The sequence below is a fragment of the Bos indicus genome, chromosome 8 (genome assembly GCF_029378745.1).
Source record: "Bos indicus isolate NIAB-ARS_2022 breed Sahiwal x Tharparkar chromosome 8, NIAB-ARS_B.indTharparkar_mat_pri_1.0, whole genome shotgun sequence".
Lineage (NCBI taxonomy): Eukaryota > Metazoa > Chordata > Mammalia > Artiodactyla > Bovidae > Bos > Bos indicus.
The window spans coordinates 99,949,259-99,974,148 of NC_091767.1; the positions used below are offsets into that span (position 1 = coordinate 99,949,259).

The 24,890-nt window shown below is 39.5% G+C and overlaps 1 protein-coding gene across 1 annotated transcript in view; it reads right to left on the reverse strand.

Moving 5' to 3' along the window:
- The window catches only part of SVEP1 (sushi, von Willebrand factor type A, EGF and pentraxin domain containing 1), a 208,721-nt gene that overhangs the window by 135,681 nt on the left and 48,150 nt on the right, over window positions 1-24,890 (reverse strand). Inside the window, exons 4-5 of the mRNA XM_070795267.1 lie at window positions 2,011-2,169; window positions 886-1,065 (exon numbers count right to left, since the gene is read on the reverse strand). Of these exons, the coding sequence (XP_070651368.1) occupies window positions 886-1,065; window positions 2,011-2,169 (339 nt within the window). The remainder of the gene's footprint in view (window positions 1-885; window positions 1,066-2,010; window positions 2,170-24,890) is intronic.

A 24,890-nucleotide genomic window follows, 5' to 3' on the forward strand; every position in this document is an offset into this window, starting at 1 on the left:
TCTACTCTCAGAAGGATTTCTGGGGTCGATTTTCTAACTTATTAATTCGGCTTTTAACTGCGATCTCAGGCTTATCCCAGTTCTTGGACTCCTAATCTTACTTTACCAATGCAGTTGTAACTGCCTTTGAATCTCAGTGATTCCGTTACTCCCCACCTTTACCTTCAAGTCTCCTTTGTTCGATCTGTTCTTTTTGTAAATATAGGTAAGAGTCTGAATTAGGACCTGGATTTAAGCAAATTTGTAGATGAGTTCAGTATTGGTAGCTGATAAATACAAAGATGAATGTCTCCTGGGGTTCACAAGTGACCCTGAAGTTATGAGTAGGTTGGCTTCCCTTATGGGTGTGGGAGCTGAGAGAAGCCAAGAAGACAGAACTTCTCACTCTACTGCAGTGAGCAAGGTGATACTCGGTCTTGGAGTAGTCAAAGCCTCAGCAAAACTATTATGGCATGCTGTCTATTCAAAGTCAAGGCTGGGGATGTATATGTTGGCTAACTACTCTTGGCACAGGATACTGGCATGGTTCCCCAAATCCTGCCATCAAAATAGACATCAAAGCCCCATGCTGACCATCCTCTAACTCTCCCTGGACCCTGTCTTGGCTGCCTGAAATCTGAGGTTTAAGGTAACCTGTCCATTTCCTTCCCAGGCAGGCCTTTCCTTTGCTTGTTCATAAAAGAAACACAGAAGGCACAGTTTATGACGATGCGGTCAATTGAACTTATTAGTAGTTCTGACTAAACTTCCTATAATTTCTTCTCTTTCTGTGGTCCGTGGTCCATGAAATCAAAAGCAACAAAGAATTTACTGGTCCATTAGAGTTTAAATCAAGGACATCGAGCAAGACAATCAATAAACAATGTGAACTGGCCGTCTGCATACCTCTGCAGGAGCTTTCGGTACTGGACCACAAACCACTGGGGAGACACAGGAAGATGCTGCTTCCCACGAGGTCAAACCCAGGGTGACATCGGACCCCACAGGCTGCATTGAAGTGGTTGTTGCAAGTGTTTCGGATAAAGTAACCGTTTTCAGGAGGCTTCAGGGCAGGGCAGTGGACAACTAACATTGACAGAAATAAAATTAAAAGCAAAGCTAGCCTTTGTCTATAAAGCATCCTCCCCCCACATTTCCTGTTTAAGACGACATTTTATACACAGAGCTAAACTTACCTCCAGCATTCCCATTTATTGCATATGAATTTGCAAGTGCATATTGGGAAGAACACTTACATCTCATGCTTAGTACGTATTTGTTTCTAATTACAGACAGACTAAATATTTAAGCCTGAAAATTTTTTTTTATCCATGCAAATATGAAATTTTCTAGTTCTTGACCTTCATGTGTCATTAGCTATTTTCCTTCTCAATTAAAGCAGCATAAAATAAGGAATGAGTAAGGCCAGCAAAACATGTCTGTCACAATCCTAGGACCCACAGCTTCTTGTACAAATTATTGGCTAAGTAAATATTTTTAATTTTTGGTATGAATAATTTCAAGGCACATTACTTATAAAAATATTTTCTTTAAATTGATTTAACCATCACCAGGGTCCAAAATAGCTCATTTATTATTCAAATTTGCTGTTAAATTTGAGACTTCTCAAGACTTCCCTGGTGGTCCAGTGGTTTGAGAATTCCTTATTCCCACCACAGGGGGCACAGGTTTGATCCCTGGTCGGGGAGTCAAGATCCCTCATGCTGCATCCCATGGCCCCACCAAAAATATTTATCTGAAAAAAAAACTATGAGTCCTCTCTTAACATTCATTTTAAATCTTTTCTAAGTCTGTTTTCATAGTTGATACTTCTGGAGTCTCAGACCTCCTTTCTCTGGAAGAAGATATGGCTATGTTCAGTGATAAGAAATGCTAGATAATAAAAACAAAGAATTTTCCCCAAAAAAGATTAGAGGATCATGCCCAGTGAACTGCATGAAAACACTGGCCTTACTTCCCTAAAAGAGATCAGCTTTTATATTTCCTATCTGCCAGCAGTGGGATCCTTACCTTTGCAGGTCTGGCCAGAGGCCTGGTACCCCTCCTTGCAGACACAGTCTTCAGGGGATGTACTTCCGGGTGGAGAGGTGTGATTTTCATCAGGACACGGAAGGCAAGTGCTGATTCCTCCCGGTGAACCTTCTGGTTTGTATGTCCCGGATGGGCAAGCTGTGGGTAAGCCAGGGAAGTCCATTTTATGTGATATGTCAATGGATAGTGAACAACATTCTGGAAACTCATTGGGGGAAAAAGAATCCCAAACAATAGCTTTCCATAGAAATAATCGTACAATTCAAGCAAGGAGAGAAACCAAGATTTTTTTTTTCTTTTTTAGAGTGATGTAGTTTGTAATCTGCAGGTTATGAAGTAGCCTCTTGCTGCTGCTGCTGCTAAGTCGCGTCAGTCGTGTCTGACTCTATGTGACCCCACAGACGGCAGCCCACCAGGCTCCTCCGTCCCTGGGATTCTCCAGGCAAGAACACTGGAGTGGGTGAAGAAGCCTCTTCATGTCCCACAATTAGTTCCAATCACAACACGCTGCAGCATGATATGGCTGGGCTGATTTGTGGGAAAACTTAAACAGTGTACTTGAGGGGACTGAAAGGAATCAATGATGCTCAGTGTTTCAAACAATCTTCTAAAGACTGTATACCCATATTCTAACACCCCCCCCACCCCAACCTCTGCAGCTGCATCTCGAGAACTGCGCTGCTAACACTCACTCCCAATGGAACAGAATGACTGTAGACGTGCAAAAATTACTGTGCCCTTTATTTTGGTTCAAAGTACTTGACAAAGGCTGAGGAGAAAGTAAAGGGCTTGAGGGAAATGATCCTACTGATGAGAAATAGGCCCTTTGAAGGAAAGAGAATCACAGACTCTGCTTTTCCCAGGCTCAGGGGAGAAACAAAAAAAGATGAAAGCAGGATCTAACTGACCTTGCTTCATGTCTTCCCTTTGCACCAACAATGTGGCTTTGAACCTGTATTTACTCTCTCTAGAGTTACACTTCTGTAAAATACCTGAAAATTAAGAATTCAATAATAGAAGAAATTGTGGAAATAGAATTTGAAGTGCCTAGTGAAGCAAAATAAATGTAGCATTGTCAAGTAAGCATTAGACCATTTTTAAAAAGTAATAACCAAGGAATGTACACTTATGTGTGATGCTATTTGATATACATGATCTCATTTAATACTCACAGTACTAATTAGTATTAATAATTACTAATATTTTTATGAATAAGTACATTATTTTTATTAGTACTGTGTCCATTTTAAAGAGAAAATGGGGGCTTAGAGTAACCTGATGATCAGGCTAAAGTTACTCAGTTAAAAGGTTATAGAGCTATGAGTTGTTGTTGTTGTTTTTTTTTTTTTTTTTAGTACTTAACACAGACTGGTTCCAAATAGGAAACAGAGTATGTCAAGGCTGTATATTGTCACCCTACTTATTTAACTTATATGCAGAGTACATCATGAGAAATGCTGGGCTGGAAGAAGCACAAGCTGGAATCAAGATTGCCGGGAGAAATATCAATAACCTCAGATATGCAAATGACACCATCCTTATGGCAGAAAGTGAAGAGGAACTAAAAAGCTTCCTGATGAAAGTGAAAGAGGAGAGTGAAAAAGTTGGCTTAAAGCTCAGTATTCAGAAAACGAAGATCATGGCATCCGGTCCCATCACTTCATGGGAAATAGATGGGGAAACAGTGGAAACAGTGTCAGACTTTATTTTTTTGGGCTCCAAAATCCCTGCAGATGGTGACTGCAGCCATGAAATTAAAAGACGCTTACCCCTTGAAAGAAAAGTTATGACCAACCTAGAGAGCATATTGAAAAGCAGAGACATTACTTTGCCAACAAAGGTCTGTCTAGTCAGAGCTATGGTTTTTCCTGTGGTCATGTATGGATGTGAGAGTTGGACTGTGCAGAAAGCTGAGCACCGAAGAATTGATGCTTTTGAACTGTGGTGTTGGAGAAGACTCTTGAGAGCCCCTTGGACTGCAAGGAGATCCAACCAGTCCATTCTAAAGGAGATTGGTCCTGGGTGTTCTTTGGAAAGAATGATGCTAAAGCTGAAACTCCAGTACTTTGGCTACCTCACACGAAGAGTTGACTCATTGGAAAAGACCCTGATGCTGGGAGAGATTGGGGGCAGAAAGAGAAGGGGACGACAGAGGATGAGATGGCTGGATGGCATCACCGACTCAATGGACATGAGTTTGAGTGAACTCCAGGAGTTGTTGATGGACAGGGAGGCCTGGCGTGCTGCGATTCATGGGGTTGCAAAGAGTCGGACACAACTGAGTGACTGAACTGAACTGAACATTGGCTTATTATATTTTTATATTGAAAATTCAACATCACATTAATCTTGGTTGTAATTAGCAAGCAAATATTTTTTAATTAAATACATTCAAACTTTTTATCTTCCTGTTATCATTTGTTTAAGGCCTGTTTCTAGGTAGATAAGCTCTGGCTTATTTTTTTAAAGTTTTTTTTTTTAAGGTTTACAACAAAATTGAGATGAAAATCTGTGCTAGAATTTTACAGCAAATATTTAAACAGCATTCACTATGTCCCAGGGACTGTTCCACATATTTTGTAAATTATCTTTTTAATCTCTTTAAGAAGTATCATAGAAATGACACTATGAAGTATCATTTATCTCATATTACAGATGAGAAGGCAATGGCAACCCACTCCAGTACTCTTGCCTGGAAAATCCCATGGACGGAGGAGCACAGAGTTGGACACGACTGAAGTGACTTAGTGACAGATGAGAAAATTAAAGCACTAAGAAGTTAAATAACTAGCCAAAATTATATAGTAAGTGACAAAACTGAGATCTGAACTAGGAGAATTTGGATCCAGAAGCCACGTTCTTTATCACTACATGTTCTATGTCTCACACCCAGGTCTCCTAGATGTAAAAGTCCTTGTTTCAACAACTATAATGCTAAAACCAGAAACAATCAGCATTGAGATAGAAGATTCATAATGTTAGTCTTAGAAAAAGTACTCATGTTTCTAATGTTCTTGATTATATTTAAAAATGAAAGAGAACATTTTCCCATGTACATAGTAGAAAATTCCAGAACTTGATAAATCTGTAGCTATTTAAGAATGAAAGAAACATTTTATAAATGTTTTTATAAATTTATAACTATTTTATAAATAGTTATAATGATGTGTGACTTATGAAAAGCACTTCAGCAGGAAAAAGGGGAACATGACTTCAAAGCATCATAACATTAAATATTGAATTATTCATATTTCTGAATATTCATTTCTATAAAAAGTTCAGTAAATATTTGCACAGATCTTCACAAAGAAGCAAGACAACACTGTCTCCTTTAAACAGAAGTCAGCAGCTGTAGGAAAAAATGATTAAGAGAAATACAAAGATGGAAAAGAAAACATAAACTGTAACAGCAAAATAAATTGTCATTGGAGGCAGCAAAAAGTAGCCATAAAATTCCAAATCAACAGAATTGAGTAGATCTTGGATAAGTTGTAATATTAATGTAAGAAAATACTCTTTACTTGAAATTTTAGTGCCATAAAAACTCATCAAGTTCCAAGCAGAATTAATAAAGAGTATTTCACACCTAGAATAAAGGAAAAGCATTACAAGCAGCTAAGAAAGAAACAAAAAGCAAACGGACATTTCACTTCTCCTGTGCAAAAACAAACGTAAGGAAAAAGAATGACAAATATAGCTATGTGCAAAAAATATTTTGAACCCCAAATTCTGTATTTGGACAAACTATTGGCAAATATGAGGAAAGAGAAAGACATGTGAGAATGTGCATGGCTTCTGGAAATCAGTATGTATTTCACTGATTGAAAAGAAGTCAAAATAAAGAATTCATACTTGAGAAAAATGGTATTGAAAAAATCGCTTGAAATTAAGAAAGTAGTGGAACATGTAGTATATTGCTAAAATAATTGCAAAAATGAAAACAAGTGTCAAATAAAGCCCCTTCTTAAAAATATATATAATCCAATGGAAAAAGAATAATCTTTACATATTACAAAGATAAAAGATTTAAAATCTGAGAGAAACGGGGAGATAGTTGGGAAGAGGAAAAGGTGAAGTTCTCATTTCATATACACCAATATGATAAAAGTGAAAGAAAAACAGGTTTAAATTTGGACACAAAGAATACACAAAACTATGAATAGAAAAAGTGCACAACCGTCAAATCAGTGGGGGAGGAAAAAACCACAAATAACAAAGATATGAAAATGGACAAGAAAATAGCAGAGAGAACGAATAACAAAACATTGTAAACTATGGTAATGGAAGCAAAACCAAACATATTGTTTACCATCAATAAGAGGAATGGGTTAATTTAACCCTGTTGAAAAGATATAAACTTAAAACAAGCCAGAAAAATAGGTTAAAAATAATTGGATGTACCAAGACAAGTTAAATATTTCCAAAAAATCTGCAGGAAGCAAACAAGTTACTACCTTAAGGAGAAATAAAAGTTTAACACATAAAGGGCTTTTTTATCATATGAAAAATAGGATAACTTCAACAGAAAAGTTAACAAAGAACAAAAAAGCTGGAGATTAAAGAAATGACAATGACCAATAATTGTTGCATACATAGTCTAACCTCACTTATAATGAAGAAATGCAAACGGATGACTACTTTTTAATTTGAAAAAAATTGAGAGGATATAATACCCATTCCCATTGTTGGCAGGCATGTCGGCAAACAGGCTTTCTCCCACTTTGTAGGGAAACCTGAGGGTACACACTAAAACCCTCAAATGGAGCCCTTCTTTTGATATAGCAATTCATTTCTAAGAATTTGTCCAAGTGAAAGTCAACATTTCTTAGCTACACATATAAGTACGTATAATTGTTAATTATACACATAAGTATGTATAGTTATTGTTTGTCATTACACAGCACTGGAGATAACACGAATGTCAAGACACGAAGGGTCTGTTAAATTCTCACGACACATCCATCCAGTGGCATATTAGCCATAAAAATAAAATGTTGACAAGGAACATCAATAAAATTGTGTAGTCAAGTGTAAATAAAAGCATGTCTCAAACACCATATGTATTGTATGATCTTTTGGCTAATAAACGTATACAAATCTATAAGGTTATGTACACACGATGTGTTTCTCTGGTGGTAAAGAATATGCCTGCAATGCAGGAGACCCAGGTTTGATCCCTGGATCAGGAAGATCCCCTGGAGTAGGAAATACAACCCACTCCAGTATTCTTGCCTGGAGAATCCCATGGACGGAGGAGCCTGGCGGTCCGTGGGGTCACAAAGAGTCGGACACAGCTGAGCAACCAACACACATGGTATATATTCATGACAGAATTACGAGGCTTCCAAGGTTGTTTATTTTTGCTGATCTACATTTTCTTGTTTTGTTACACTGAATAGGTACTGTGCCAAAACATTCAAAGTAAATGAAAATTATGTGTAAGAGAAAGTCATTGTCTCAAACATATATGTTTCATTTCACAGTTACTACTTCTCTGACCTCAGAGATCACTTTGATTCCTCCTCCTCCTTCCATCTCTTTCAATATTGACATGAAAAACATGTTGTTTGGATTTTACTCCTTAAAAACCCTCCAAGTTTCACCTATCTCTCCATCTGCATTTCTCTTATCTTAGATCTCAACTCATCACCTCTCTTTCAGATTTTCACAAAATCATTTCACTGGTCCCTCAGTCTTCACCTCTACTCTTTAACCCATCTTAGATGTTGCTGCCTGAACATTTTTCTGAAATAAAATTTGAGCAAATCACTTTCTACCAAAAACTGCACCAACAGGATGAAGTCTTCTCTCCTTAAAGTGAAAGGAAAGTGAAGTCGCCCAGTCGTGTCCGACTCTTTGCGACCCCATGGACTGTGTAGCCTACCAAGCTCCTCTGTCCATGGGATTTTCCAGGCAATAGTGCTGGATGGATTGCCATTTCCTTCTCCAGCGGATCTTCCCGATCCAGGGATGGAACCCAGGTCTCCCGCATTGTAGACAGACGCTTTACCATCTGAGCCACCAGGGAAGTCCATCTTCTCTCTTTACTTAGATCTTTAAAGACATCTTTGATCCACCTGTAACCTTCCTGTGAGTCTACTACAATGAATGCGTGAATTCCATATCCTGATCAGAGGCTGCTTCAGAATTGAGCAGAGACTAGTTGTTTGTTTGTTTATTTATTTTAAAGTCTTTATTGGACTTGTTACAATACTGTTTTTGTCTGATGTTTCATTTTTTTGGCCATGAGGCAAGTGAGCTCCCAGACCAGGGATTGAACCCACACCCCCTGCGTTGGAAGGCCAAGTCCTAATCACTGGACCACCAGGGAAGTCTCAAGCAGAGACTAGTTTGCACCACACCTCCCCCACCTCAGTTTACTGGACTTGGCAGTTGGACCAATTTACTTAATTTTTCTGAGATTTAGTTTCTTCGTGTGCAATTCCCTTATAAATTTGTTGCTAGGGTTAATTGAAATAATGTAAGTAAAGAAACATGCCAGACATGTAGTTGGCATTCAGTAAATGTGATAATAATGCCCCCAACTTTTAATCTTCTTAACCATGAAAGCGCTAATTATACTTCTTTTATAGGCTTGTTGTGCCCAGTAAATGCTCCGGTGCTTGGTAAATATTATCTCCCTCTCTTCCCTCTCCTATCTTCCACTTAGCTTCTGCCTTGGCATATGCTGTCCTTTCTCTGAGTGAACCTCCTGCACCCTCAATGACTCGTTCTTCAAAGCATCCCCAACTTTTTGAGATGGGTTTTGTCAGCTTCATTTCTGTGCCCCGGAAAATGTTACTCTCACCTCTCCTGGCACCTATCACACTGTATGTAACATACACACTTGTCTCTGTCCCTCCATGGGGAACACACTCTTGTAAGTTTAGGGAGTCTTCTGGTCATCTGACTCAGCCTTTGCTCATCCCATTGCCCGAGCCAGCAGTCACTCAGCAAAGGAGGACAGAAGGTGGAGGACGGGTTAGTGTGAAGGAAGGACCAAAGTCAGAGGGACTAACCAGGGCAATGTGAAAGGACATTAGACTCTGAGTCAAGACAACTGAGTTGCTATCTTGGCTGCTCCACTAACAAGCTATGGGGTCACTGCCAAGGGTTTTTTGTTTTTTTTTTCTTTTCCTACAAAATACAGAAGTTACATTTAACGATGGCTGTGACCTTTCTGATGCTATTACTGAATGATTCTATAAATAGACTAATACTAAAAAGCAAGTTAAAGAAACTTGTCACATAAGCCGTCAGATTTTATCTACAGATTTTATAATTTATTTGAAAATGGTATTACACAAAAAGGACTTAATCTTACACTGTTACTCCCCAAAACCTTTTAAGTAATAAAGAGTTTACAACATTGGAGAACAGTGTTTTGGATAAAAATATCCAAAAGTACATTTGGAAGTGTATTGTGAAATTCATAATGATAATCGAAAACAGACTTAAGGAGAACTATTTAAAGGCATTGCACAATTCTAGTGGGAGAGGTGTAATCAATTTGATTTCCAAGGGAGAAAATTCCTCATCTAAAACCAAGCAAAAGTTGAAAAGATGAAATTAACTGTGGTTTGAAAAAGTCCTACAAGTGATAGTAAAGACCAGGATACAGTTTTTTCTTTATTGTATGAAATGACTCCCTTCCTGGAAATGTACCAAGCATTTTTTTAAATTGTTCTTTTTGTTGTCAAAATAAAATTTCTCCTTTCAGAAACATCTTAGCAGTTATCAGCTACAATTACTGGAAGGGTGTTTCTTGAAGATATCACATGCTAAGATTAGATTTTCCTTCTGCCAACACAATTTTTTGACTGAAGTAAATGAAAATATCAACCAGTTTGCAATTCATAAAATCTAAAGAAGTCTCCATTCTTTAATTATCAATTCTTTCGATGACTACTTCAGTTAATAATATTTATTATACAGTAACTTACACTTTATAAAATTCCTTCTCATTAATAACCTAAGATTAATTTTAAAACTCTCCATAAATATTAAGAGCCTCTGTTCTTTGCACAATTCACCTTTAAAGCTTAATGAATTTCTTTAAAGAATATAGTTTCAGGGCAGTTGCATCAGCTCCCTTCAAACTGTGAAGTACACAACTCCAAGAGCATCCATTCATGAAGATGAAAATATACCCGGGAATTGTGGAAATCAAAAGTTTTCATTTTGGCTATATCTAGGTAGGGGGCCCCTGGAAGAAAGTTCTTTATTATTACAATATTATGCTTCTTCTCAACTTTATGGATTCATTCTGAATAAGCAATAATTCCTATAAATAGTGTGCTAGGGTTCTGAACACAGGGACCCACTGCACGAGAAAAGAACCAGCTTCCCCAGGCTAAGTCAATCCTTGTCACAAGTACTAGACAAGGACCTAGGCATACATACGAGGGACTTTCTTATTAAACAGTCAAGATCCTTTCCATTTTCATCAAGGATTAGACGAGGAGACTATTGACTGCCCTGGATTCTGCACATCTGAATCTGTGTATAATGAATTAGCATCCTGCCAGCCTCTCTGTGATTGGTTAACTCATTTGGCTGGAACACAGGTTATTTGGACAAAATTATGGGCAACTGCGTGGTGCCATAGCAGCAAATGGCACCCTAGCTGCAGGATGCCATGCTGCAAATGTAAACACCTGCTCTGACTAGAAAGGAGATTAGTGATGGATTAGGACAAGTCTATACAAAAACAAAAAAGCAAAACGTTCAAAGGCTGTGTGCAAAAGAAGACAGTGAAATAAGAGTCACGTTACGAATATATGTGTGCACACATACATACACATATAGACATAATATATACATATCACATATAAACACATATATCACACACAAATATAACCTGGATGAGTACATAACACTTATGCAAAGTATTTTTAGTTGAAAACTCTGTATTCTTAATTGTTTTAAGGTATGAACTGTCTGGGTGAGAAATGTGACATCATTTTGAGTTTTATAACAAAAACTCTGTGTATAATCACTTTGATGAAAGGTCTCTGGAGATCTTAGAATTATCTTTAATTTTATTTGTTCATCCTAAAATAGTTAATAACTCAGACTTGTATAAAGAAGAAAATAAAATTTACCATAAGCTATACTACTCTGGTTTAAAGTGAAAGTGAAGTCGCTCAGTCGTGTCCGACTCTTTGCGACCCCATGGACTATAACCTATCAGGCTCCTGTATCCATGGGATGTTCCAGGCAAGAGTGCTGGAGTGGATTTCCATTTCCTTCTCCAGGGGATCTTCCCGACCCAGGAATCGAACCTGGGTCTCCCGCATTGCAGCAGATGCTTTACCGTCTGAGCCACCAGGGAAGCTGAACTCTGGTTTCACTATGCTTTAAATGTTTAATATTTAGTTGGATTCCAAGTGTTTTACAATTTACAAGTGTTTTTACAATTAAAAACAACTTTCCTACCCACCTTGTTTCTTTACATTTTTCATCCACTATATTTTTTTCTTAGAAAAATAATACTAACTTTTCATTAGCCTGTTGCTGTTTAGGCACTAAGTCATGTCCAACTCTTTGCGACCCCAAGGACCATAGCCCTCTAGGCTCCTCTGTCCATGGGATTTTCTAGGCAAGAATACTGGAGTAGGTTTCCTTCTCCAGGGGATCCTCCTGATCCAGGGACTGAACCCAAGTCTCCTGCATTGCAGGTGGATTCTTGACCATTGAGCCACCTGTGATATCGGTCCTGAGAAACAAGTCAACTGGTCTAGTGTTCAACATAATGCTACCAAAAAACCTGAAAGCCTTAGCATTTATGTCTCAGACTACAACAAAGGGATAATTCTCTTTAAGCTAAATTTCATGATTATCTAGAAAATCACTGATCTTCAGACAGTAAATTCATACTATACTACTAAGTATTTCATTAGCCTACTGTGCATGGGGTCGCAAAGCATCACACACGACTGAGCAACTAAGCCCAGCAGCAGTACTGTCAAATTACTGCATATTCCCATCAACAAGAATAAAAATACATATTTTATTGTAGTCTCATTACCACTGGGTATTAACAGTTTTTTAAATTACCAATTAATCATTATTTAAATGTGAAGTCCCAGACTTCCCTGGTGGTCCAGCGATTAAGAATCCACCTGCCAATGCAGGGCACCCAGATTTGGTCCAAGAAGGGCAGCTAAGGGCACCATGCCGCAGGGCAACTAAACCCATGTGCCACAACTACTGAAGCCCGTGTGCCCTAGAGCCTGTGCTCTGCAACAAGAGAAGACACTGCACTGAAAAGCCTGTGCACCACAGCTAGAGAAAGCCCACAAACAGCAACAGAGACCCGGCACAGTCAAAAATAAACAAATACATACAATTTTTTAAAGTTTAAAAAAATGTGAAGTCCCAAGAATTTTAATGCAACAGACTTTCAACTTAAATTTAGGGCAAATCTCTCTCTGAGATTCAGACATGTGTAGGCCCAACAGAAGTCTGTTTGCTTACAAAAGTTGAGAACCTTCTGGGTGAAAACTTTATCTGTGGTAAGGGTAATATTTAAAATGTTACCAAGATGGCGTGATCGTTGATCAACAAGAGCATACATAAGCTGTAGCATTAAGCAGAGTTCTGGCACGCCCACTAATCTGCTGGGCTTCCCAAGTGGCACTAGCCGTAAAGAACCTGCCTGCCAATTCAGGAGACATAAGAGACGCATGTTTGATCCCCAGCTTGGGAAGATCCCCTGGAGGAGGGGATGGCAACCCACTCCAGTATCCTTGCCTGGAGAATCCCATGGACAGAGGAGTCTGGTGGGCTACAGTCCACAAGGTCGCAAAGAATTGGACACGACTGAAGAGACTTAGAGTGCGCGCACACACACACTAATCTGTAGATGAGACCTCTCTAGGTGCTGGATTGTGGGACAGATCAATGAGCCTAGAGAAAGGGGTCAGATCAGTAAAAGGGCATTTAGGGACTTGGGGGCAACACTATTTTTACCAACAAGCATGTATGTACTTCAACATTTTGACAACTTTTATAACTGTACTCATGCACATGTTATGAATTAGCTTGTCCTAAGGAACAAGATAAATGATACACAGTTGGACCTAGTAACACTTGTCTTAGTAGTCAGAAAGGAAGAAGATTCTGAGTATAGTTTGGTGTTGTCAGACTTATTTCCCTTTGGGTCAAATAAAGAGTGATGAGGATGAGTAAAGTCACAGGCCATAGTCGCCTTTCATGTTTTCCTTCCTCATCTCCTCTACCTCCTCGATTCAGTAGGACTTTGGGGGTTTGGAAGTACAGATAAATATCAGTTGCTATGCCCACTGCTGCTGTGATAATTTTGGACCTTATTATTTTATGACTTGATTTAGCTGCAACCTCTATAAACACATTTCTTGTTCTACAATATACAGAGTCAGTGATTTCTGTCACAGATACCAAATTAATATTCTTATAACATGCCTCTCAAAATGCCATATTCCTGCTCAAAAATCTTCAAGAGCCATCGTTGCCAGTTGACGAAAGGCCATCTCTATAGCCTGGAGTTCAAGTCCCAGTACAATTTAGTGCCTCCTTACCGTTCTTGACCTAAATCCCACTTGTTCTATTGATTTAACCTACTTTCCCATCCATACAAGCTAACTTCAATCCCCATCACAAATACTTTTCATTGTCCACAAAAGTATCCCCTTTCTAACTGTGCTAATCCTATTTTTCAAACCCAGTTCATCTTCACAACTAAAAGTAAATATTTTTTGAACAGCCATAGCATTTTACATATCACATATGTGTATTTTGTACATCACATTTTATTTTTATTCCATCTCAACTGCTTAGAACTGGATTAAATGTAACTCTTGGTTCATGGCACACATTCTGACTTCTTTGTAATAATTACAGCCCTACTTTATATGAAGTTCCTTTAAGGGAAGTACTATGCAATAATCAAACCTTCTGAAATACCCAAAAGATATTCAATAAATAGTTAAATGAGTCAATGGACAGATTTAAAAGATTTCCTTCTGTAGTTTCCACAAAACCTGATTCAGAATGACCCGTTCTGCCTGGCATTCTTTCTGATGATCTGCGTGGTCTAATCTACTGCACCTTGAAATACTCCAATCATTTAGTCACTGTTTCCCTTTCAGATTCCCATATTCAAATGTTTGGATTATTTTCTGAATTTTAATCAGCGTGTAAAGAAAATTGCAAGTATTTTACTTTGGCAACTACAATGCTTTCAACATGTTAAATTTCACCATGACACCACCTTTCTCCCTTTCCATTCCTTAAAGGAGGGTGTGGTGCAAAAGCCACAAGGGAGAATCCCTGGATGAGAATTCTGCTAATTACTACTGGCTATGACACTGTCTGACCTTCTCTGTGTTATGTAACCAATTGGAGAACTGTTTTTTTCTACCACGACACATGGGTGATCAAGTTTACAGCCAAGTAATTGTAAAACTAAAATGTTATGAGCCTCTCTAGGGGTGAAAAGGATATGACAGGTGATGGGATTCCTAGGATAGAAGAGTGAGATAGAGCTTTGCCTGAAGTCTTCAACAGATGATTATAAAGGGCCAAAGTACCATGTTATATAATAAAACATGAGGGAGATGTTATCCAGACTTGAAGCAGGAGTGGGTGGTCAGGTAAGCTTTGTTGGTCAAAAAGATTTCAGAAGTGAGACCAGAACCATGAATAAAAGTGAGGGGATATAGAAACAGGGTGATGGCATTTCAGACAGAGGGATCAACATGTGCAGACTCAAAGGCAAGGGAGGACAAGCTTGAAAACATTCAGAGTTCTCTCTAGCTGGAAGAAAGAGGGGGTGAGGTTAGAAAGGTCAGTGCAAGAACCACTGGGCTGAATAGGTCACTTTCAAAAGCTAGGAAATTATTCTTAAAACAATGAGGAAAATGACAATAAGTTAGGACGTTTGAAAAGATCACCTTGGATGTCTTTTGGAGAATGATTTTGAAAGGCAATAACATTCATCCTCAAACATGGAAAGACTTACTCACCCCCACATATGCCTATACATAAGGATGATTTAAGAACTTAATTATAGTTAACTTTTTTTTTTTTTTGCTTAACTGCTTTACTGTTTTTCTCCATGACTCCCATTTTCCTTTTGGCTATTTTTGGTTTTCTAGAAATAGAAGTTATCACTGGGCATATACTATGAGGAAAACTGACATCACCCATTCTAAAGACATAACATGTAAAGAACAATATCACTGGATTGATATAGCCATCATGGAAAAAAGTGTCAACAGAAAAGAAAGAAATGATGCACATGAAAAGCAGAGGCATCTGTTTCTGGGAGAATGGAGTAGATGTATTTTTCCTTAGTCCTTCTGCTAAAGTACAGCTAAAACCTGTAGATGTTATATATAAAATAAACACGAAATGACACTGATAAGGCAGACCCCCCAAGGACCTCAAGATTCAAAGAACAACATGCTGGTAAGTTCCCTGGGCTTTCTTTTCCCTCACATATCCCCGACTTAGAGCTGAAGAAGCTGGAAACCTCAAAACACCAACAGGGGTGGATATAAAAGCCCCCAAACAACAAAACACACTTCTATCAGCCAAAGGATGAAGAAAGGGGCAGGCTAGCAAAATAGATCACTTCTGGACAATAATCAATCAACCCTATTCTAGCCAAACACTGCAGAAAAACCTGTGGCCCAAGCCGAACCTTACCAGGCAGAAGCCAAGTAGACAGCCTAATTTCCATTCCTGCAAAGATCTAGAAAGGCACCCACACGTCTGCCAGGGTTGGTATGAGAGAAGGCCAAGCAGAGAGATGGGTCTTTCATATCAATGGAGACCAAAGGGGTGAGGATGGTGTCTCACTTCCATACTCACCCAGAAGTAACAAAGATTCCTCCCCTGCTCCACTGGAGTGGGTCTCAAGAGTAGGCTCAGTGGTATATGAGAACTTGCACTACACCCAACAGTGAAGAGGCTCCCTCCTTGCAGTGTCAATGGAGGCCACATGGAGAGCAATCAGCAGGCATCCAGACCCCTTCCATCCCAGGGGAACCAGTGTAGGCTAGCAAAGAGCATGGACTTCCATCCACATCCAGCAGTAATGAGGATCCCCTCACACACATATGTGTCAGTGTCAGTCAACAGGGCAAATGAGGAACCTGGGTTTCTATATTCACCTGGATGTGCTCCTCTCTCTTCCCCTGCTGGAGGAATGTTTATAAACACTCATGAAATGACAAAATCAAAGACTCAAGAGAACAGACTCGTGGTTTCAAGAGGTTAAAGTAGGGCAATCAGGGGTAGGAGGGAAGTGTTTGTGGATCTAAAAGGACATGTTATGGATTCTCATGGTGGTGACGCTGTTCTATAGCTTGACTCTATTAATGTCAATATCCTGGTTGTGATATTAAACTATAGCTTTGCAAGATGATATCATTGGGAAAAATTAGGAAAATGGTAATAGGGGATTTCTCTGTATTAGTTCTTAAAGCTGCACATGACAATAATATCTCAAACGTGTAATAAAAATTTAAAAAGTGAAAGGCAGAGAAGCAAAAATTTCAGGGTGCATCCAGAAATACCCAAGACACAGAAACTTTACCTCGGAGCCTGCAGTATCTGAGTCACTAAAGAGGTATGACTGATTGCAGGCCAGGGATATTGCTTTATATATGGAACAGAATATGACGAAGAGTATGCATGCCTATTGGAATGACTGGAGAGAGGTATTCCTCCTATAGAAAGTTACTATTTGACCTCTTATGCATCTATCAGTTTCTATAAAATTTTACAGTTGCCCATGAGGGTCACACATTTCTCTCTGAAATTATTCTTAGGAAACGCATTTTGTTTTCTTATTACTATAAATTCGATTTCATGACATTTTTAAAATTTAATGTTTCACTGATATGAGGTCTTTATCTTGCCACCTTACAAGTCTATTGTATTAATTCTAGTGGTTTTCCATGGATTTCTTCGGATTTTCTAGGTTAGCAATAACATCATATGCAAATAGTAAAACAGCTCTTTTTTGTTTTAAATATTGATGGTGAAAAGGAGTAACCATGCCTTATTAACCTTTATGGTTATGCCTTTACATATTTCACATTTCACATATAATGTGTATTTGATTACTTTTTTCTCATAACTTATTCTATAGTTCATGATTTATTTTCCTACAACTGCTTCCATATTTTGACAAAATCTATAAATGTCAAGGTTTTATGAAAAATTTCCTAAACATGAACATATGCTTCCTTGGTGGCTCAGTTGGTAAAGACCCTGCCAGCAATGCAGGAGACCTGAGTATGATCTTTGGATTGGGAAGATCCCCTAGAGAAGGAAATGGCAATCCACTCCAGTATCCTTGCCTGGGAAATCCCATGGACACAGAAGCCTGGAGGGCTACAGTCCACAGGGTCACAAAAAGTCACGTACAACTTAGGGATTCAACCGCCACCAACATATGTTACATATAGCAAACATGGTTTGCTTTGTATTTGTTAACTACTGCTTAAATGGTAAAACTCCACAATATCCTGGAATGTTCTCTTGACTGTGCTATGAATTAAGACACTCCCCAAACTATGAATCATCAATACATGCAAATAGCTTTACACATACAAACAGACATACATATACACAATACCATGGTTTTAGAACTAAATTTGTAAAATAATCTCAGTGTAACTAGATAACATGAAAGGCATAAATGTGTGATTAGCCACTTCCTACTGTTGCACTTGAGCTTCCAGATGGCTGACTTTGATTCTTAGCCAGTGCTTCTAAGGGTCAGTAGACTTGTTCACCTTCATTTCTCTAAAAAAGGAATGGAAAATTCCCAGGAAATTGGGAACCAAGCAGAGTTTCCATATGCTGTGTTCTAGTATCTAAACATGCAATTTACTTTATTTACTCATTCATTCATTTACTCAAAATTTATTAATGCTGACACCAAGTTCACAGCCATGTAGCAGAGGCGATAAAGTGGGGGACAGAGAGAGAAAGACATAGATATAATCCTCCCCTAAAGGGATTCAGAGAATATCAAAGGAAAAAAACATACCAAAAATGGTGATACTGTGTGGTAAGTGTTAACAGAAGAAAGATATTTATGAGAAGCAAAAAAATCTAGATCAAAGTGTGCCAGGACAACAAGAAATGAAAGGGAAAGTTTCATAAGAAACGTGAGTTTGTTATGAATCGTGAAGGACTGGTAAAACTGAACAGATAGACAAGATGTGGACTATTCTAAGCAAAGGAGGATAAATTTGGCACCATGAAAGGGCTTTAAGCCTAGGAAGGCTGGAGCATAAGATACTGTAATGTTCATACCCAAGAGATTATTTAAGCCTGGTAAAATCACATGGCTTTCATCTTTTTTATCAAACTTTCAAAAGAGATAAAATGTTTTCTCAGTCTTTCATGAAACCATTAATTCACTTTGTCAATACAGAGCAGGTGTCGCAACCTCAGTAGAGGGTGACATTTGGAACCTGTCACAGCTGTTTGGTGTACTGTACGCTATTTAGCATTGTCCCTGGCTGCTAGTCAGTAGGCAACAGTAGTTCTTCCAACTGTGACAATTAACGATGTCTTCAGACAAAGCCAACTGTCCCCAAAGAGCAAAACCTCTCTCTGTTCAGAACCACCACTGGTAAAGCATCATGATTTAAATTAATCAAGGACTTACTATATGCCAAGCACTGTAATATGCTTTTTACACATACTATCTCATTGAATTTTTGTAACAATCCTACTTTATTAACCCCACTTCATAGACTAAGAAACTAAGGTTCACAGAGGTCAAAAAACTTGCCCAGAAAAACTCAGTGAGGAAGTAACAGAACTAGGATTCATCACTAGCATTCATGCCACTAACTGCAATCTGTAACAATTTATTATAGATTTATGGATTTACAAGGTTGTGTAAGGGTTTCTCAAGTGGCACTAATGGTAAAGAACCTGCCTGCCAATGCAGAAGACATGAGAGACACAGGTTCAATCCTGCATCAGGAAGATCCCCTGGAGGAGGGCATGGCAACCCACTCCAGTATTCTTGCCTGGAGAATCTCATGGACAGAGGAGCCCGGTAGGCTACAGTCCAGAGGGTCTCAAAGAGTCAGACATGACTGAAGTGACCTAGCATACATGCACACATAAGGACTCAATCACATATCTCGGTATTGCCAGCATACAGCAAGCTCATTGGGTCCATTATTTCTCTGAGCCTGACTTTTGTCTAGCTTCAGTTTAGTCACTCAGTCGTGTCTGACTCTTTGTGACCCCATGGACTGCAGCACGCCAGGTCTCCCTGTCCATCACCAATTCCCAGAGTTCACTCAAACTCATGTCCATCGAGTCGGTGATGCCATCCAACCATCTCATCCTCTGTCATCAACTTCTCCTCCCACCTTCAATCTTTCCCAGCATCAGGGTCTTTTCCAATGAGTCAGTTCTTCACATCAGGTGGCCAAAGTATTGCAGTTTCAGCTTCAGCATCAGTCCTTTTGTCTAGATTGGTCTATCATTTTCAAACTGCTAACTGTGGCTACCATCCAAACATGGCTCATCATCTCATATTTAGTGAGCACCAACTCCATGCAGAGCCCAGGGAACCAAACACAGGAGATGCTAAGCTACAACTGAGAAGCAACGGTTTATGTTAAATGTAGCCTGGAAGGAGCAGCAAAATATTTCTGAATCATTTCTTTGACAGATAAGGACAGTGCAATGAGTGCTATGGAATGACTGTTGGCAATAAAATGGAGCAGAGATCGCTGGATTCTGGGCTCCCAGAGAGTTGGGTCTGCACGCTAACATCTTCAGAAATGAATCACATTAGGAAAATTTAACATTCTTTCGCATCGTCTCCTGTTCTGCAAACGAGGAACATAAGCAGGCGAAGACTGTGCAAGAGTCTTTCCCTGTGGGTATGGCATGAATTCTCTTAGCCAATTTCCAGGACTTCAGCATCCGTATGTACTCTTACCTAAACTGATGTGCCAGAGAAAGCATCTATTGCACCTTGTCACAATTGCCCTTCGTTCCCTTTTCAAAAGCAACATGTACTTTTCACCTCTTCTAAATCTTTTTTATATTGCCCCAAGGCAATAAATCCCCACCACAATTCAACATCTTGTATCTGGAGACCCTTCAGATTAAGGCACAATAAGCAGGTCCTCTAGGAAACATTTTTTTACTTCGTCTTTTTTTTTAAAAAGCATTTATTTATTTGGCTGCACTGCGTTTTAGTTGCCATGTGGGGATCTTCGATCTTCCTGGAAGCATCTGGAATCTTCAGTTGCAGCATGTAACCTCTTAGTTGAGGCATGTGGGATCTAGTTCCCTGACCAGTGATCAAACCCGGACCCTCTGCATTGGGCGCGTGGAGTCATAGCCATTGGATCACAGCACAAGTCGTAAAGAAACTTTTCTAGTCTTTCACATATTTCAGTTAAGTATCTTTCAGTAACATTTCCTGACACCGGAAATGGGGCATTTTGGTCCATTCCTGGGATTTTCGAATTCATGTATGTTGCAGGGCGGGGAAGTGGAGTAAAAGCGCTGTTCATTCGTCATTTTTCCTTTTCAAACCCCTGCTACTGTCAAAGCGTATGTCACTTTTTAAGAAAAATCCCACAAGGGCAAAACAAAGGGGAAAATAACCTGAAATAATGAAGGTGGCGGCAGCTTATTTCATCCAGCTGACAAATTCAGGGCAGTATCTCTGCCTCGTTTGTCAATCATAGAATTCTAAAGTAATATGACTGCCGGTGGAATGTTCATTAGCTTATTTAGCCTTTTTTCTCAGAAAGGAAATCTGATTCGGAGGATAGGTTTGACTGTTAGAAATATTTTAACAAATAGATATGGTAGATATTTGTTCAGAAATTAAACCAGCTAAATCTATGGCTCCAAGATTTGGATAAGAATATATTAATGCACATTTTAGGGTAAAATTACTTTATCAAAAACTATTCAACGGCAAAAAGTTTATTAAACTTTGTACTATTTTGTTTTTCCCAAAATTGATTACGTTAAGCAAAAATGGTTCCAAATGAAATAGTGACAGACAGTCTTTTAATAAGTCCTGGTAAACTTCAGTCTTTGGGGGCTTCCCAGAAATTCGAGGAAGTGAATGACTGGAATGATGGGCTAAAAACTCCTTTTGCTGGTGAAAAGTTTTCCAATTTCTTAGTTGCAATAGAATTGAAAAAGGACCTAAGGGAATTGTCAGCTGAGAGATCATTTAGAATCACTTTTTGATAAAAGATAACTCATTTATTTTTGGCATGCCACTCAGGAGGAATTCCTAGAACTAAGTGACATCAATTTAGCCCAACTTTTTCAAGTCCCATCTACATTTCTGTATGAAGGTTTTCAGCACTGAAAGCTACAAAAATGAAAAACACTGAAATGAATGCTGTAAGGTCTCTTATTCTAACAGTGAATGACAAATCCATGGATCCATGAATTAATGAACAAGCCATCTTATTAACAGGTGAATCTCCAACAGTATCTTATTTTTATATGTAATAAGTATCAAAATGTATAATAATGTTTGACACATTATATACAAATAACAATTGAAAAAATAACAATCTGTTAGCCATTTTGGTCACAGAACATGTGAAAATTTCAATTGATATCAACAATTTTTGTAGCAGAAAAGTAGACGTCTGTGATCAACAAAAGGCTTTAGGACATAAAAATACTTTCATTAGAACAGAATTATGTGGTGGAGGTGGAGTAAGAAGATCTAAGAAAACATGGAAAGTTTCTGCACTTAAAAAAAAAAAAAAAAGGTGCTTGCAGACCAATAAATTTTTGGTTACCAAAGAGGGAAGGGTGGGAGAGGGATAAACTGGGGTTTCGATTAACATATGCACACTACTATTAATATATATAAAACCAACAACAACCTACTGTATAGCACAGGGAACTATACTCAGTATTTTCCTCTTTCTTCGGCTGCACTGTTAGGCATGTGGGTCTTAGTTCCCTGACCAGGGTTCAAACCCTTGTGCCCTGTAGAGGAAGCACAGAGTCTTAACCACTGGACTACCAGGAAAGGCCCTACACTCACTATTTTGTAATAACTTAGAAGGGAAAAGCGGGTTTCCCATGTAGCTCAGCTGGTAAAGAATCCGCATGCAATGCAGGAGACCCTGGTTCGATCCCAGGGTCAGGAAGATCCCCTGGAGAAGGGATAGGCTACACTCCAGTATTCTGGCCTGGAGAATTCCCTGGACTGTATAGTCCATAGGATTGCAAAGAGTTGGACAGGACTGAGCGACTTTCACTTTCATAAGGGAAAAGAATATGAAAAAGAATACGTATATGCATAACTGAATCACTTTTCTGTACACCTAACACAACACGTACATGCATAACTGAATCACTTTTCTGTACACCTAACACAACACTCAACTTCAATAAAAAAATTTAAGTGCTTCTTCATAAATGGATACTACTAGAAAGAATCAAATTTGCTCTAGTATTTAGACTTTGGTGGGAATGTTTAACAGTAATACAACAGTTTTATTTTGTTTTAAATTTTTATTGGAGTATAATTGCACAATGGTTTTTAAACATCAATACAGTACTATGGAAATGCCATCTTTAAAAACCCTGTTGAAAAGTGTGGATGGCCTCTTAAAAAGCAATGAGGGGCACATGCATTTTCAATCTTTCTTCAGTGTTTATATGAGCAAAAATATTTGAAGATTACTTATTTATCAGGTGTTAATTGTTTTCCCTCTGTCTCCCTTTCACCGCTATAGGAAAGTTACTTATAGTGTGACTGGGGGAAAGAAGAAGGAAGCAAGGAATATTTTACAGTGAGAAGCAGGAATTGTTCATAATCTTTTTTTGACAATTTCAGAACATTGGGTATATTTTTATGCATATTTCTAAAGAAAACGACATACTGACTTTGGGAGGTCTCCGCTCAAGACGGCGATGGAGGAGGATCCCCGGGTCATCTCCTCCCACAACACACACAGAATCTGCAGCTATAATACATATGGGACAATTTCCTCTGAAAAAACCTAAAGGCCATCTAAGCAACTACAACACATTGGCCAAGGCTTCCCAGGTGGCACAGTGGTAAAGAATCTGCCTGCCAATGCGGGTGTCATCCCTGATTTGTGAAGATTCCCCAGAGAAAGAAGGTCCGTCCAGTCAAGGTTATGTATGGTTTTTCCAGTAGCCATGTATGGATGTGAGAGTTTGACTATAAAGAAAGCTGAGCGCAGAAGAATTGATGCTTTTGAACTGTGGTGTTGGAGAAGACTCTTGAGAGTCCCTTGGACTGCAAGGAGATCCAACCAGTCCATCCTAAAGGAGATCAGTCCTGAGTGATAATTGGAAGGACTGATGTTGAAGCTGAAACTCCAATACTTTGGCCACCTGATGCAAAGAGCTGACTCATTTGAAAAAGCTGTGATGCTGGGAAAGATTGAAGGCAGGAGGAGAAGGGGACAACAGAGGATGAGACGGTTGGATGGCGTTACCGACTCAATGGACAAGAGTTTGGGTAAACTCCGGGAGTTGGTGATGGACAGGGAGGCCTAGCGTGCTGCAGTCCATGGGGTCGCAAAGAGTCGGACACCACTGAGCATGCGCACACACACACACACACATTGAGCCAAGGAGACAAAGCCCCCATAGAAGCAGGCAGGAGGAGCTGGGACAAAACCTCATCATAAACCCCATCCCAGCATGGCCACCCACAAATCAGAGAGAACTCAAAACCTGGAGCTGCTCCCTGAGGAGGGAGGAGTTGAACCCCACAGTGGGCTCCCAACTTGTAACACTTGCATCTGAGAGACAATACCCCGAAACATATAGCTTTGAAATCCAACAGGGCTCAAGTCCAAGAAACCCACAGACTGTAAGGAACTGAGAAATGCCTCTTAATGGGGTCTTTCATGACTCACCTGACACGGGGCTCAACGCAGAGACAGAGGGTCCGGAGGCATCCAGATTTGATACGACTCAAGTTCATTTGCTCATCTTAAAGCATCTGAGTTTAGACCCACACAGAGGCCTGCTGGCTGGCGGACACCATCTTTTACCCTCATTCTCTTCCTCACGCTGGTTAGTGGATACCATCTTTTTTCTTATTTCCTTCTTTCTCCCAACAGGCACCATCTATATTCTCTCCCTCTGCTATGCTCTAGAGCCACAGTACCTCCAAAAGGGGAGCTTTCAAACATGGCCAGTGCCCCAGTTTTTGTGGCTGCTCAGTAGCAGCTACCCCTAGATTGCTCGGCTCTGGAAGTGGGTGGGACTTATGCTTGTAGGTCCCAAAGGAGAAAGAGCAACCAATGGAGAAAAAGTTCTTAAACCGCTTCCGCCCTCAAGAGACAGGAAGAGGCTTTAGCTCCCTGGAGCACAGACTTTCTCTGTTAATTAAGCTTTCTAGCTGCAGCCCAAAGGGCAGGTTTCTAATTAAATCCACGTGTAAATGCTATTTACAATCCTTTCCAGAGCTCTCCAAGGGGATGTGCTAACTTCATGCTCTCCTTGGACAAACCAAAATGCCAGAATCTCCCAGAGGGAGGCTTCACACGCGTCTGGTGGCCGGGTTTTGAGGCTGCCTCCCAGGAGATGCTGCTGGATTGCAAGGCTCTGGAGATGGTGGTGGGGATGGGGGTTAACTGCTTTGGAGTCCTCTGGGCCTTATAACAATGGGAGAGACTGTTCTGGCAGGCTAGCACCCCCAGAGCACTGCACAGACTATAGACTGAAACATTGCCCTGACTTTCTATGAAAGAGGCCTATTTGCTTCTTCTGGAGCCTGAGGGGTAGCCTCAGGTTTGCCAAGCACAAGGAGACCTAGAGAGGTGCTCTCAGGGAACCCAGGCAGT